We start from the raw sequence: 15,977 nt of genomic DNA, 5'->3' as shown, positions 1-15,977 counted from the left end.
GTACAGAATTTCTGTCCATTCTCTTACTAGTTCATCTCAATCTTTTGCAATATAAAAACTGTTATAGCATTAATTGAAGGGCAAAGATGTAGCTCAATTGTTAGAGTGCCAACCTAGCATGCAAGAAGTCCTGGGTTTGATCCATAGTACCACATAAACTGAACCCAGGTCCTCTATAAGAATAGCCAGCGGGCTGGAGAGATGGCTCAGCGGTTAAGAGCACTGACTGCTCTTCCAGAGGTACTGAGTTCAAGTCTCTGCAACCACATGGTGGCTCACAACCTCCTTGAATGAGATCTGGTGCCCTCTGCTGGCATGCAGGCAGAAGACTGTGATAATATGTATTATTATATACATAATAAATAAATAAAAAATCTTAAAAAAAAACAAAGCCAGCATTCTTATCTAGTGAACCATCTCTCCAGCCCCTTCCAGCCCCTCCCCTGCCAGACACCAAAGTCAATGTCCAGTAGCCACCATTGACACTTGGTTAGTGTGGTAGTAAATCTTGGTGATCAACTTGGTAAAATCAGAGTCATCATGGAAACACTCTGGAGGGGGTCTATGAAGGAATTTCTAGATCTAGTTAATGTCGATGAAAAACCCTAAGTGTGGGTGGTACCATCCAGTGTGCTGGGGTCGCAGACTGAATAAAAGAAAGCGATGAGTGCACCCACATGCATTGCTTGACTACGGACACAGCATGATCAGCTGCCTCGAGCTCCCACTCTTGTGATTTCCTCTATGTAATGGGCTGTACTGTACCTGGAACTGTGAACCAAGTTAAAACTTCTCTGAAGCTGTTTTGATCTGGTATTTTGTCATAGCAACAAAGTATCCAACCCAGGTTATTCTTGTTTCATTTTCATTGTGGGTGCAGACTTAAGCACAAACTCCTGAATGGAAGGCCCAGCCGCTGGAATCTTCTAGGGTGTGGCTTTTCTCATATGAGCCTACTGTTCATGGAGACTGGCCCACCTTTGGAAGGAACCCTGGAACAAGGGTACAGGATGCTCAGCCACCAGCAGCAGCAAGTTTTATTGCAACCAGAATCCCTGGTCATGTGAAGAAGGGACGGGAGAGGACAGAGCATACCATGTCTGGCTGTGGACAACATGCTCCCAGACCAGGACACAGACAGCTGGGAAGGGCACCAAATGATGCTGAAGTGGAGGGTAATTGGGAAGGGATGGAATCCATTTCAGCAGCGTTTTCCTGAAATGGGACCTTGAGGGAAAGGGGACAATTGGAAGTGAGGGTTCAAATGACCTAAGAGGATCAGGAGTGTCTGGGGCAACTTTTGCATGTGTCCCCTGTGGATGTTGTTAGAGGAAAGCAAAGATGCACTCTGTCCATTGGGAGGAGGGAAGGGAAGAAAGGCTCAAAATGACAGTCACTGGCCAGCACCCATAGGTGGGACCTGGGATCCTGACTACTAGATCAGGGCCACGTCCATAGATGTCTCCAGGCATCACCATAGCCTGGGTGACCTGTCTGCTCAGCCAAGAGTCCTATGTGGGGATCTGCACACGGCCCAGGTCCTGATCCATGATCTGGAGGACATCATCCAGGATGGAAGGCCCCAGGTCCACGTGCAGAGACAGCAGGGAGCTGGCATGGGACAGGAAAGGCTCTTCAGCCTCAGGCTCTGGGCTCATCCCATTGTGGGGTGAGCTGGCCTCTGGAATCCTCCAGATGTCCACATTTCCTGCCTCCTGCGGGGAGGACTTTGGAGAAGGCTGTGGTGACTCCAGGTGCAAGCGAGGGGGCTTAGGGGGAGCCTGGGCTGTGGGTAGGGTGAGGGCCTGGGGACCACCAATGACAGGAAGGGAGATGGCGTTTTTGAGCAGAGGTGAAAGCCCATCAGGGAGCTCTCGCCCACACACTGTGGCAGTGCGAGCGAACTGGAAGGGAAGGTCAAAGCTGCCATCCTCCTCTGCCTCCTCCACTGCTGTTCCTGGAAGGAGGTGGAACTTGCCCTGCAGGAAGGAGATGTCCCCAAACATGTCATCACCACCACCACTGCCAATGTGAATAGTGTGACGGAAGTCCCCAAGTGGTGGGCTAATCATGTCTGAGGACAGCAGGTCCCGAAGCTTCTCTTTCTTGCCTTTGCGGCTGCCACGTTTCAGATAAATGGGGACCTTGGTGGACATGGTGACTGCAGCACACGCCCTGGCTGCTCAGTCCTCAGTACACTCTCAGTACCCTCAGCCCAAAACACTGGCTCCAGAGGGTGGTGGTCAGATGTCCACACTTGCCAAAAACTAAAGATTAGAGGGCATATGTGATCAAAGTTGACCCAAGGAATTAGAAAAAGTTAGATTAAAGGCCAACGAAGACAGGGTATGTGGGTACACCTCACTTTCTTCCCAAATGGACGAAAGCCTTTTGGAGAACGGAGGCAGAAAGGTGCGGTCTCCTCAGCAGTGATGTGTTTTCCTCTTGTTCAAGATTCTTTCCTTAGTCCAAGGTTGAGAAGCTGAAATGAAAGAACACATAAACCAGGGGCAGGAAGACAACAGACAAAGCAATGGTTAAGTTGAGGTGAAGTGCATGTCAATAATTCCAACATTCTGGAGACACAAATGAAGAATCAGGAGTTCAAGGCCAGCCTAGGCTACATGAGACCCTGCCTCAAAACAATACACAACATAAAAGAATTGGGGATGTAGTTCAGTTATAGTAATTGCCTAGCATGTAGGAAGCCCCAGTTCAGTCCCCAGCACTGAATAAACACATGTGTGGTGGTACAGCCAGTATCCTCGGCACCTGAAAAGTAGAAAAGATTAGGAATACAAGGTTACCCTTGGTTACATACCAATTTTTGACTGAAACCAGCCTCAGATACATAAGGCCCTGTCTTTAAAAAATGGAGAAAAAGGCGGGCAGTGGTGGAGCATGCCTTTAATCCCAGAACTCAGGTGGCAGAAGCAGGTGGATCTCTGAGTTCCAGGCTAGGCTCCAAAGCCACAGAGAAACCCTGTCTCAAAACAACAACAACAACAACAACAACAACAAAAAAAAAAAAAAAAAAAGGAGAAAAATAGCTGGGTGGTGGTGGCACACACTTTTAATTCCAGCCCTCAGGAGGCTGAGGTAGGCAGATCTGAGTTTGAGGACAGCCTGGTCTACACAAAGAGAAACCCTGCCTTGAAAAAAAAATGGAGAAAAATAAAGGGGAAAAGAGGCAGGTGAGATGGCTCAGTGGATAAAAGCACTTGCTGTAGAAGCCTGTAGACCTGAGTTTGATCTGCAGAGGCCACAGTGGGAGAGAACTGCATTCTAAAAGTTGTTCTCTGACCTCCTCATGCAGGCTGTGGCATGTGCCCACCCTCACAAACACACAATAATAATAAAATAACTTTTAAAAAAATCAGCTCTCTTGTGGGGCTTAGTGGATTATACCTTTAATCATAGCAGGAAGGCAGAAGAAGGTAGATCTCTGTGACTTTGAGGCCAGCCTGGTCTATATAGTGAGGATCTATCTTTTTGTTGTTTTGTTTTTAGAGACAGGGTTTCCCTGTGTAGCACTAGCTGTCCTAGAGCTCTCTGTAGACTAGGCTGGCCTGGAACTCAGAGAGAGATCCAACTGTTTCTGCCTCCCAGAGCTGGGATTAAGACCTAGGTCACCCCCACACACACCTTGTTTTTTGTTTTAAATAGTCTCACTATATTGCTCTGGTTGACCTAGAGCTCATTATGTAGACTAGGCTGATCTGGAACTCAAAGAGATCCACCTACCTATGCCTTTCAAGTGCTGGGATTAAAATTGTAAAAGACAACACCCCTCCCCAAGTCTCTTGAGGGGCAAATGGAGGCCCAGAATCTTAACAGTAAGTCCTTAGACACCTACAAATTCCTGCCCCTGATCCTTTGCTTATTGCTCTTGCCCAGGTATTCGTTCGTTCTTTTTTTTTTTTTTTTTTTTTTTTTTTGGTTTTTTTCGAGACAGGGTTTCCCTGTGTAGCTTTGGAGGCTGTGCTGGAACTAGCTCTTGTAGACCAGGCTGGTCTCAAACTCACAGAGATCCGCCTGCCTCTGCCTCCCGAGTGCTGGGATTAAAGGTATATGCCACCACTGCCAGGCCAGGTATTCACTCTTATCCCTGACTCCCATCAGCTATGTTCCACCACACAGGAAGTGCCTCATTGTATGTGGGTTTCATATCACCATTGGTATCAACTCCCTACTCAACAGAGGATGGGGAGTTTGGAACCTGCCTCTCCCACCCAGGCCTGGTACAGTGCTAGGAACCCAGCCAACGATGCTGAATGGCAAAAGCCTCACACTGGATCCATCACTTCCCACTTGGAGGTTTCCCTTTCCTCCTCCCTCAGGTTAGGCGCAGAGGCTGAGTCTGGTGTATCTGTCTGACACTGCTCCTTGCCCCCTGCCCTTTTTCCCAGCTCCTCCACCCTGTTCCCTGCCCCTCCTCCCAGGCCGAGCATAGAGATGGAGCAGGATATACAATACTTTTGGGGGATTGGCATTCTTCTGAGAGCTTTGTAAACATGTTACTACAAAACTCCTATGATCCCCATTTGGACATTAAAACTCTCAGGGGTGCCACATAGCTCCTGGCAGAGTACACTTCTAGCATGAGAAACAAATTGAAACAAGCGGGAAGTATCAAAAACAGTTTGGATTTCTACAAGACACTACACAGAGAGGCAAGCAAAATGTGGAAACATAGTCAGAAGGATGCCATTAATTTTTTAGCTTTATTTATGTATATGAGTACTTTGACTGTAAATATGTAAGTGCACCATATACATGGCTGGTGTCTACATAGAGGTCAGAGGCGAGCATCAAATGCCCTAGAACTGGAGTTAACAGTGGGTTGTGAGCCACCACGTGGGTGCTGGGAACCCAACCTCTGCAAAAGCAACAAGTGTTTTAATCACTGAGCCATCTCTCTAGGCCTGAGAGGGTACCATTTATTAAAAGCATTGACTAACCAATGCTCCTGCCATCCATACTCCATATATGCCAGCCTGTATAGGATCCTATCTTAACATGAGGAATGAGAAAGAAACAGGAAGTGTGTGGTCACTGGTTTGGAAGGAAAGGTGTTCCCAGCAGGTGATCTATAATATACGTGTGTGTGACAGGGTGTTGGCCTAAATGCTGGTGATGTTATAATTTCAGGCTGACTTCTCTCTTGTTTAGACATTTTTGAGGGGGGACTGAGTCTCACCTTGACTGGCCTGGGACTCAGAGATTTGTCTATATCTGTCTTCTGGGTGCTGGAATTGAGGGTGAATGCCACTATGCCCAGATTCTTAAAAAAATAAAAGGATACGGTGGAAGACACTGAAGAGATGGCGTAGTGGTTAAGAACATTTACTGTTCTTCCAGCACCCACATGGCAGCTCACAACCACAAGTAACCATGGATCTGATGCTCTCTTCCGGCTTCCGCAGGTATCATGCATAAAGGAACATGCAAACATATATAGGCAAAACACTTATACACATAAAATAAGAAATTAAAAAAAAAAAAAAGCAGGGCAGGCCGGGCAGTGGTGGCATACGACTTAATCTCAGCACTAGGGAGGCAGAGGCAGGTGAATCTCTGAGTTGTTCTACAGAGACAATTCCAGGATGGCCAGGTCTACACAGAGAAACCCTGTCTCAAAGAACTAATAATAATAATAATAATAATAATAATATAATGGATGATTCACAAATTTGAGTGTCATCCTTGCACAGGACCTACACTAACCATCTCTGTATTGTTCTGATTTAATGTATGTGCTGTTACAGTGAGCACTTGTTCAGTTTTATATAAATGTAGTTTTCTTTTTTGAGGTGCTGTCTAAAAACACAAAACAAATAAATAAAAATCCAAAAAACTACACTCCAGCTATCAGTTTCTTAATAAGCATGTATTGTTTATGTAGTCAGGGGAAAAAAAGCAAAACTGTTTTTAAGGTGGAAAAAATACCCTGTGAATGGGGGTCATGCTGGTTCAACGAAGAAGGAAGCAGAAGTGGAGCCCATATACCCTCCAGTCCCTTGGTGGGGGTTGGTGTGTGGAGGGCCTGGCTGGCCCCCTACAATCTCAGCTGACTCCATGTTCAGAACCCAGTACAAAAGGCAAGGAAACTTATCCAAGCTCAGATCACAGCCAGGGGCAGGGCCAGCGTTGAAGCCAGATGAGCCCATTTTCCTACATGAAGCCTCCTCTAGACTAGCCCATACCTGAGTAAATGAGACATCCCCCATTTCCTCTGCCTCAGTCTCCATCCTGGGTAGGCTAAGGGTAATCAGGAAGGGCAGGAAGGAGGCAGAAGGATGCAGGCAGGGCACAGTCCTAAGTGACACCATCCCACACAGGCCCTTGTTCAGGAAACCCCACCCCAAGGCCGGACACCCTAGGCCAGTCATGGTGAACCATGGAGGCTGGACATCCCTAGCCTCCAGAGCACCTGTAGCCAACAGGAAACAAAGGAATGATTCCAGCTAATTCTAGCGGAGCTGTGGGAAAAAAAAATGCACCCTAAATCTTACAATCCCATCACTGATTTATGCTGTGAGAGAGAGCTGGGATGATTGGTGAGATCTGCCTATAGCCCGGGCCAGGTCCTTCCCCCATCCTCACTCCATCACACTAGAGCTCCAAGACAGCTTGGGTGTTTCCACAGCAAATTGGGCGTCCCTGACAGCTGTCTCACTCTGAGCCAGATGTACCCACCCAAATCCAGATGTGAGGAGAACAGAGGCTAAAAGGAAGGGTGGGGCCAGTATCAACCACCCAGGAGAAAGCTGGGAATAACAACCAGCAATCCTAAATAGAAGATCTAGAAACCACAGATCAGAGGCTCCAGCCTGCCATGGGGGTTCCTTACACATTAACTCTCTAAGCCACGTTGGGGTGGGTGCCATTACTGTCCTAAATAGCCACCAGAGTGTAACCTCAGAGATATTAAGGAGCTTCATCAGGGTCATCCAGCTAGTAAGAAAAGGCACCTGGTACCAAGGCTAGCCACGTGGCTTCCAGGCAGTGGACCATACCATGGTGCTATGGATGGGAAACAGAAGAGGCATTAGCAAGTCTCCAGGCTTCCTCTATGTAGTCACATCCCTTGGCTGCCACTTCCCCAACTTGCAAGTGTTCAGAGCTACAAGAATGAGCTCTGATTAGATCAAGGCTGCCAGGAGGAGCTTCCTCCAGCAATGGGGAGGAGCAGATGGAGGCCATCCCAGCTCTGTGGGTTGCCCTGGACAGCAATACTGAGCCTCCCTCAGAGAAAATGACTTCCTGGAGGCAGATCCCTTCTGGTCATGGAGAATATTTAGCCCTGCTCACTCTGGATGTTCATGGAAATTCCCCTCCTTCCATACATACTTCAAAACTAATGGCTTTTTATCTTTTGTCACAGGATCTCACTATGTAGACCAGGTTGGCCTTAAACTCACAGACATCTGCCTACTTCCATCTCCCAAGTACTGGAATTAAAAGTGTACCACCTGAAGCTGGGCAGTGGTGGCGCACACCTTTAATCCCAGTGCTAGCAAGGCAGAGGCAGGCAAATCTCTGTGAGTTCAAGGCCAGCCTGGTGTACAAAGTGAGTTCCAGGACAGCCAAGGCTGCTACACAGAGAAACCCTATCTCAAAAAACCAAAAATAAAAGTGTGCCACCTGGCCTGGCAGGATAATGTCTTTAATCTTAGCACTTGGGAGGCAGAGGCAGGGACAGGTAGATCCATGCAGACCAGCTTGGTTTGCATAGTGAGTTCCAGGACAGCCAGGGCTACATAGTGAGTCCCTGTTGAACATCCAAGTCTCAAAAAAAAAAAAAAAAAAAAAAAAGAAAAAAGAAAAGAAAAGAAAGGTATGCTACCATGCCCAGCTCTAGGTGTGATTTTTGCCCTTTCTCTTAAATGCTTACTAAAAAGGGGTTTTTGTTTGTTTTTTCGACAGGATTTCTCCATGTAACCAGTTGTCCTGACAGTCCTGGCTGATAGTCACTCTGTAGAACAGGACAGTAGAACTTAGAAATCTGCCTTCCTCTAAGAACTAAAAAAACTGCCTCTAAAAAACAAGCAAACAAAAATTTAAAAAGTTTTATTTATTGTTATTGTGTGAGTATGCATGGTGTGTGTGTGTGTGTGTGTGTGTGTGTGTGTGTGTGTGTGTGTGTACACGCGCGTGTGCACGAGCACACACGCTCATGCACAAGCTAGTATGTACTATGGCATGCGTGTGGAGGTCAGAGGGCAACTTTGGGGAGCCGGTTATTTCCTTGCATCGTTACAGGTTTTGGGGATAGAACTCATCTCCAAGCTTGCTCAGCAAGCGACTTCTGTTGAGACATCTTGCCAGTCCAAAAGGAATGGTTTGGAATCTAGTTCCACCTGGGACTCTAATGCACCTTTCCTCTCTGGAACTGGGCTCACCGTCCCCATCTTTAAAATGGGCTGACCCATTGCGATACTGGAAACAAGAGGCTCTGTATAAATAGATGTGTATGTGGACAGCCACTATCAAAGGATATTTAGCAAATATCTGCAGGGGCTTTCTCAAACCCTTCAGCTCTCCTTGGTTGCAAGAAAAACGAAAATTGAACCCTTCTTAGTCCCCAGGTATGGGTCTCCTCTTGGCCACCTCCTCTTGGTCTCCTCCAGGGCCATCTCAGAATCTGGTTCTCCTGCAGCAGACCACCTCCCTGGGTCCCAGTGCAGAGAAGCGCTAGGATCCGTGGTCGCTAGGTGGCGCGAGCGCCCCCGCTATCACCCAGCGTTTTAGGGTCCCACCGAGCACACCGGCTCCAGGCAGACGCCCACCGAGGAGCTGCGCGCTCAAGTTCCCGAGGTGTATCACCCACAGGGCCTTTTTCTCTGGGTTGCACAATCAGACCACGGTGAGGGCTGAATTGCGAGGATCGGGGACCTTGTCCGGGTCCCCAAGCTCTGGGAGGAGCCTTGTCTGAGCTTCCCGGCCTGGGCGAGGTCTCAGTGTCTGTTTGGCGCACCGCCAGGTTTCGGACGTACAGGCCCCCGCCCTCCCGCCGAGTCCGGCTGCTCAGCCCTGACTCGTGTTCCCGCGCGGACCCCTCCAGTTCCCCAGCCAAGAGCTGCCCAGCGCGGCCCGGATCCGTTTCAGTAACACTGCAGCTAAAGATAGGAGGACACCTCACCATTCGCTAAAAATACGGCCTCCAGCCCAGGCGGGGACGCGGGCCAAGGAGAAGATGCTCCCTGGTCCCGGAGTTTCAGCAGAGAACACTGTATGCAGCCCGGAGCTACGAAACTGACAGCACAGCGCCCTGGGCGCTGTGGGAGGTCATGGGTACCGGGGCGGGGACCCCGGCGCCTGCTAAGGGGTCTCTGGTCTGGGCCGGGACCGAGCGCCACCCTGGATGGGACTCTACAAGAAGCCACCAGAGGCCTGAAAAACCTCAGCCCAAACTCACCTTGAGGAGCGCGGGCAAGGCTGCAGAGCTGCGCGGCTGGGGTAGAGCGCCAGGGAGGACCTGGGAACTTACAGCGCGGACCTCGGGCCTTAAGCCCCACCCCCAGCGCCCGAGGCCAATCCCGGGCCGCTCCTCTCCAGTCCCCTCCCACACATCTCCTCCCACCGCGGCACCGCCCAGGTTCTCAGTTCTGCAGACTCCGCTGCAAGATTCCAGAGCCTCAGCCTTCAGCAGCTCAGGGCACTCGCCAAGAGTAGCAGTGGTGGATTTGAGGACTCCAGCTGTGCATGTTGGAGTTAAAACTTTAGGCTAGAAGAAGCGCTGGGCCAGCAAAGGCCGGAAGAGCGAATTCTTGAGAAATCTCTTGAGCGTCCTTGGATGGGTTTCCTTGTCGGAAGGACTCTTGAGACCCGGGAGGCGTCCGCACTAGTGTATTCTGTGACTCTACGGGAATGAATTGGGCTTTGCAAGTGTCTTACAAACTTAGGAACACTTTTAAGAGTTTGCTCTAAACTAGGAGAGACAGAGTGATGGAAAGAGGGAGAGAGAAAGTTCGGGGAGAGGGCGGCGCAGAGAAAAACAGAAACACCGAGACAGACCGAGAAAGACCTAGAGAGACTGGGCATGCCTGTGTTTGCTGTCCTGCTAGGTGATTATCAGGTGGGCTTGAGCTAGTACAGAGATTCGTTCATTCATACAGGGACACGGGATCAGAAACAGTTATTAAAGGGCAGGTCCTAAAGTTGCTGAGGTAGACCGAGGGGAACTTGTCATTGCTCCGTTTTTGTAAGTAAGTGGAGTAATTTGTTGAATGTCTACTTGTGGTTAGGGAGGGGTCGGGACTCAAGAAAGTCAAGGTCCCAGGCACAAGATGATACCCTTTCAGGTGGATAAGTGCTAAAAAAAGGAGTGAGGTAAAAGAAAAGGTGGACAGTTCTGGGAAGAAAGGAGCCAGAATGCTTGGCTTCCAGATAGCAAACGGAGAAAGGGGGTGTGTATGTGAGGGAAGGATGCTGGGGTGGGGGAATGTGTCAGCTAAGCCAGGGGGGAGGGGAGAATGGGAAGGACTATGAGTCACGCTTCCCTAAAGATGTCCATGTTCTGGGCTAGGAAATACAGTTCTGAGGAGCTCCCTGAGTTTCCCCGTATGTTAATCCCTCTGTCTAATCCCCAGCCACACTTGCATGTATGCATATGTATGTGTGTACACGTACACACACACACCTAGATCAAGATCTCCACATTGTAACCTCTGGAACCTATGACCGCTTGTTATGTGGGAAGGGAGAATTTCAATTACCCGGGGAACTATGATAAGCAGAACTCCTGGGCTCAAGCAGTCCTCCATCCTCAATCTCCCAAAGAGTGGGGACTATATATGTAAATCACCACGCCCTGCTCAATTGACATTAGAACAGAGATTATCCTGGGCTAGGCATATACTTTATTTAGTTCATAGAGTGTTTTAAGTAGCATGTATGAGGCCCTGGGTTCCTTCCTCAGCACTGCATAGACAGGATGGATGGTACAAGTCTGTGATCCCAGCACTCAGAAGGTGGAAGCAGGAACATCAGGAATTCAAGGTTATTCTCCCCAGCCATAAAGTTAATTCAAGTCCAAAAATAAAAGAGGATCATTATGAGTTAGGACTCGGTAGCTAAGGGTGCTTGCTGTCATGCCTTACAACCTGAGTTTGATTTCTGGGGCATTCATAGCAGAAGGAGAGAACTAACTTTTAAATGTTGTTTTCTGACCTCCATGTCCAGCTTCAGCAGACATGCATGCCCACCACGTCCACAAAAATCAGTGTAATTTATTTTTTGAGTCAGAGTCTCACTATGTGTCTCTGGCTAGCATGGAGCTCACTATGTAGAGCAAGCCTGTGTCAAACTCACAGAGATCCACCTGCCTCTGTCTCCTGAGTGCTGGGGCCAAAGGAGTGAGCCACCACTGCTCAGCTCTGCTGTCAATTATTAAAGAAATAAAGATTGTCCTCAATGGGACAAGTTTAATTGCAAGGGCCCTTAAAAATAGAAAAGACAAAAGAATGAAAGAAGGTCCACAAGCTAGGCCTAGCAGCACATGCCTGCCATCTCAGTGCTAGAGAGCGGGGGAAGCAGAGGCAGAGTTTAAGAGCAGCCTGGTCTACAGTGAATTACACGCCAGCCTGGGCTGCATAGTGAGACCCTGTGTCAAATACAAGAAAAATGTGGGGGGGGAGGGGCAGGTAACAATGAAATAGTTCAGCTTCTGATCCTCCTGCTTCCACCTTCTAAGTGATGGGATCACAGATCCCACAGATCTGTCCTGTCTATGCAGTGCTGAGGACAGAACCCAGGGCCTTACATATGCTACCTAAGCACTCATGAACTAAAGTGCATTATCCCTAAGCCTGATGACCTGGGTGGAAGGAAAGAACCCATTCCCACCTCTACACATATCAATAAATAATTCTTTTTTTAAAATGAAAGGAAGGAAAGGGCAAGCCAGAAAGATACTATGGTGCTATTCTTAGAGGTGAAAGGAAGGCCACAAGCCAAGGAACTCTGAACGCCCCAATAGCTGGAGAGGACAAGAGCAAACAGACTCTCCTGAAGCTTCCAGAACATCTGTGCTAATTCCTTGACTTTAACATCACAGGGCTTCTAACCACACAACATGGTAATGAATTTGTGTGATTTTTAAATTATGTGTATATGTCTGCCCCTGTGTGGGGATGTGTATAGGTGGCCTCCTGGGTGTTTATAGGTTTGTGAATTGCCAGGAACCATGACCAGATGGCTTGAGCAGCCCAGTATTTATTTATTTATTTATTTATTTATTTATTCATTCATTTATTTTGGTTTTTCAAGACAGGGTTTCTCTGCATTGGTTTGGAGGCTGTCCTGGCACTCGCTCTGGAGACCAGGCTGGCCTCGAACTCAAAGCGATCCGCCTGCCTCTGCCTCCCAAGTGCTGGGATTAAAGGCATGCACCACCAACGCCCGGCAAGTTTTTATTCTTTTAAACCACCAACCTTGTGTTAATTTGTTCCAGTATCATTGGGAAATGAGTAAAAAGGAAGGTTTAGAATTTTAACTTTTTTTGCTGTTTCTTGAGACGGTGTCTTTCTTTTTTTCTTTTTCTTTTTCTTTTTTTTTTTTTTTTTTCCTGAGACAAGGTTCTCTGTGTAGCAGCTCTAGCTGTCCTGGAACTAGCCCTGTAGTCCAGACTAGCCTTGAACTCACACAGATCCTCCAGCCTTTGACTTGGCGTTTGACACCACTGCCTGATGAGATAGCCTCTTAATATATGGCCCTGATTAGCTTGAAACTCTCTACATAGACCAGGCTAGCCTCAAACTCAGAGAGATCCTCCTTGCCTCTGCCTCCCTAGTGCTGGCTTTGAAGGTGTGTACTACCATACCTGGCAGGATTTAATCTCCAGCTGGCTGTACTCCTTGCTCAGTGCCCCTGGACAGGTCAGGACTGACCTGCGTGGCTTAGAGGAAAACAGGACAGTCCTGGAAAGGAACCTGGGCCACACTGTCATATGAGTTGAGGGCTGTACTTTGAGTATGTACCCCAAAAGGCCATTTGTTGGCGATTTACTCCCCACAGCAACAGTGTTGGGAGGTGGCACATTCTGGAGGCTATTTGGGTCAGAGGGCTCTAAGCCCACAAAAGGATTGGTGCCAACTATGGAAGGGTTGAAGGATTCAAGCCCACTTTCTCCTTCTCTCCCCAATACTTGCTCTCTCTTCTGCTTCCTGTCAGGGGATGAAACAGTATGAGGACCCTCGCCAGATGCCAGCTGGTGTCCAGATGTTCTGAGATGTTCCAGCCTCCAGCACCAGAGCTGGCAACAGAGCAGGAACTAACAGGAGTGGAGGGTTGGGGGAAATCTCTTCCACAGAACTGCACTGCCTGCAAGCAGCCGGGGCTCTGTGGGGCAGTCTCTGTAGGGGGGTGACGGGGCGGGGCTGGAGGGGTATGTAGAGAACAGCAGAACAGATTGAAGCTGCCATCTGTGCTATGGGAATTGTTTCCAGCCACCCTGCCTGGATGGGAAAATTGTTCAGTGCCGACTGTCCATGACACTTGGATGGCTCCTTGGCTCTTGCTGTTATCCTGAGCAAGACAATGTCCTGGTCTGCACCCAGGATGGACTGACCCCTGGGTTCTTTCTGCCTGTGCAAGTGCTTGAGCAGGACAACTTAGCTTTTCATCCTAAAGACACAGCATCCTGAGGAGATTCCAAGTGGGTGGGATTGTGCATACATGGGATTGTGTGTGCATACCTGGCATTGCCATTTGGAATCTCACAGTTAATTATATATAGAATGGAATTTCTAATTGGGCACTGTGGTATATGCCTGTAATTCCAGCACTTAAAAGGTTGAGACAGGAGGATTGCCATAATTTCTAGATTAACCTGGGCTACATATTGAGTTCCAGACCAGCCAGGTCTACAGAGTAATACCCTGTCTCAAAACAAAGGAAAAAAAATAAGTAAGATTTCAGTTACTAGCCGGGCGTTGGTGGCGCACGCCTTTAATCCCAGCAGAGGCAGGTGGATCTCTGTGAGTTCCAGACCAGCCTGGTCTACAAGAGCTAGTTCCAGGACAGCCTCCAAAAGCCATAGAGAAACCCTGTCTCGAAAACCAAAAAAAAAAAAAAAAAAAAAAAAAAGATTTCAGTTACTAAGCTGACTTTTTACACAACTCCTCAGGCTACATGTAAAGACCTAGGGGTGTGGAGGGGTGGAGGCTGGAATGGCCTAATTCTTTGGGTGGCTTGTACTTCTATAAGAGACACACAGGTAAGGGCCTACAGTTCCCAGGCTGAACCCTGTGTGCAAGTTGGACATCCCAATGGGGATATAGAATGTGTTCATTGGGATGGTTTTTGGGCACTGTGGTGGCTAAGAGGCAGGGCCCAGAAGGCACAGAGAAGGGCTGTGCAGGCCATGCTGGATACACTAGAAGAGGGGATTTGACTTTTGTCTCAGCTCACAGCCTCCCTGACCTAGGATGGGCCTGCTAGGTCCAGCCCTATAGCTCCCCCCCCCCCATGGAGATGACCACATAGACTGACTCAGCCCTTCCTTCCCCTCCCTGCCACTTCTTCCTGGAAATTGCCCTCATCTTGGGCCCTGACCTGATGGGCCCTAGAGAATACTACCAGAAGTCCCCCACCCCCCCAAAGGCTGGCCAGAAGGAAGAGACTAACGGAGGGAGTCCCTCTCCTCTCCACTGGGCTGCAGCCAGCTTTCCACCCCTTGGGAATACAGGACCCTGAGAGGTAGAAGGGATGACAGATAACAGAGAGGATCACCTAGGGGCGTCCAGAGAAGGCACTGGGAAGGGATGAACGTCTCACAAGGTGTGTGAGCTCCCCTCCTGGGTCACTCTGGGAGTGATGGAGGAACTGTGTTCACCCCTGGGAAGCCTTGAAGTCCCAGCCCAGCAGGGCCTGCAACGACTGTGACCCAAGTCCACCCCAGGCCTTGGCTGGATTTTTTTCCTTGATTGTTTTGTGTTTCCTTCCTCCCCAGGACTCCTGCCAAGCCCCGCCCTCCCCTCTTCCCTTTGCACTCCTTTTGGAGAATTTGACCATCCAAGGTTGGGGTTCCAGATGAGCAGTCATCCATGGAGTCACCCCCAGATGGGGGCCTCTACCCTAGAGCCCTCCTTGGGAATTGGGTGTTAGGGGGACTTTCCTTTAGGTTTGAGTTTTTGGCTTCTAGCCCAGTGCCATGAGGTTTTCCAGAGTGGTGACAGTCCTGTCCTAGTAGGGACAAGCCCAGGCACTTCCTCCCAGAAGCCTTTGGGAGTGTTCTGGCCCCATGGCTGTCATTGGCCTAGAAAATAAGTTACATGAGCAGAGCCTGTCTTCAGGACTTGCCATGCCTAGGACTTCCTAGGTCCCTTGTTATTGTCATCATGAAAAGTCTTCCCATCTCAGGCTGTTTTCAAACTCTCCGTCCTCCCTCCTCTGTGAGTGGTGGTATTGCAGGTGTGTGCCAATATACCATCCTAAAAAGACTTTTGTTTGTATTTTGAGACAGGGTCTCTCTATACAGCACTAGCTGTCCTGCAACTCTCTATGTAGACCAGGCTCTGGCCTCAAATTCACAGAGATCTTCTTGCCTCTGCCTTCAGAGTGCTGATAAGGGTATGAGCCACCATGCTAGGCCCAAAAAGTCACTTTTGCTTGTGATCTTTATCTCAGAACCTGTTGGATGAGAAGTCACAGTGGGCAAGCTAGGCCAACCTCTGGAACAAATAACCCAGGTGAAAGAACAGTGATTCTAAATCAACATGGATGTGATGTTACAAAGTCCCCAGGACAACATCAAACTCCGAATCACCACCACTGGTTAGCAATCAAAACAAGGACAAAAGAGGGGGGCCCTGCAATATGGTTCAGTAAATAAAGGTACTTGCCACCAATCCCAGCAACCTGAGTTCAATACCTAGAACACACATGGTGGATGGTGGGAGAAAGAACCAACTTTCAAAAGCTGTCCTCTGACCTCCACTTGTGCACCATGAAAACACACACACACACACCAC

At 48.8% G+C, this 15,977-nt stretch overlaps 1 protein-coding gene and 1 non-coding gene across 2 annotated transcripts; both read right to left on the bottom strand.

Annotated features, from left to right (window-relative positions):
- Window positions 1–1,004: 1,004 nt before the first annotated feature.
- Window positions 1,005–9,540, bottom strand: Cdc42ep2 (CDC42 effector protein 2). The gene is made up of 2 exons (XM_027408540.2): window positions 9,422–9,540; window positions 1,005–2,482 (listed from the first exon to the last, which is right to left on the bottom strand). The coding sequence occupies exon 2, from the start codon at window positions 2,154–2,156 to the stop codon at window positions 1,512–1,514; it is 645 nt and encodes a 214-aa protein (XP_027264341.1). The 5' UTR covers window positions 2,157–2,482; window positions 9,422–9,540; the 3' UTR covers window positions 1,005–1,511.
- On the bottom strand, window positions 5,670–5,775 carry LOC113831558. Its single transcript, XR_003484048.1, has one exon. It is a non-coding gene; the product is annotated as a U6 spliceosomal RNA (small nuclear RNA).
- Window positions 9,541–15,977: the final 6,437 nt, after the last annotated feature.

This window comes from Cricetulus griseus, chromosome 3 (genome assembly GCF_003668045.3).
Source record: "Cricetulus griseus strain 17A/GY chromosome 3, alternate assembly CriGri-PICRH-1.0, whole genome shotgun sequence".
NCBI lineage: Eukaryota > Metazoa > Chordata > Mammalia > Rodentia > Cricetidae > Cricetulus > Cricetulus griseus.
Note: the sequence above shows the minus strand (reverse complement) of the source record. Positions and strands in the feature narration are given on the sequence as shown.

Coding starts and splice junctions, on each gene's coding strand:
- Cdc42ep2 (XM_027408540.2), bottom strand. CDS start 2,156: ATGTCCACCAAGGTCCCCATTTATCTGAAACGTGGCAGCCGCAAAGGC.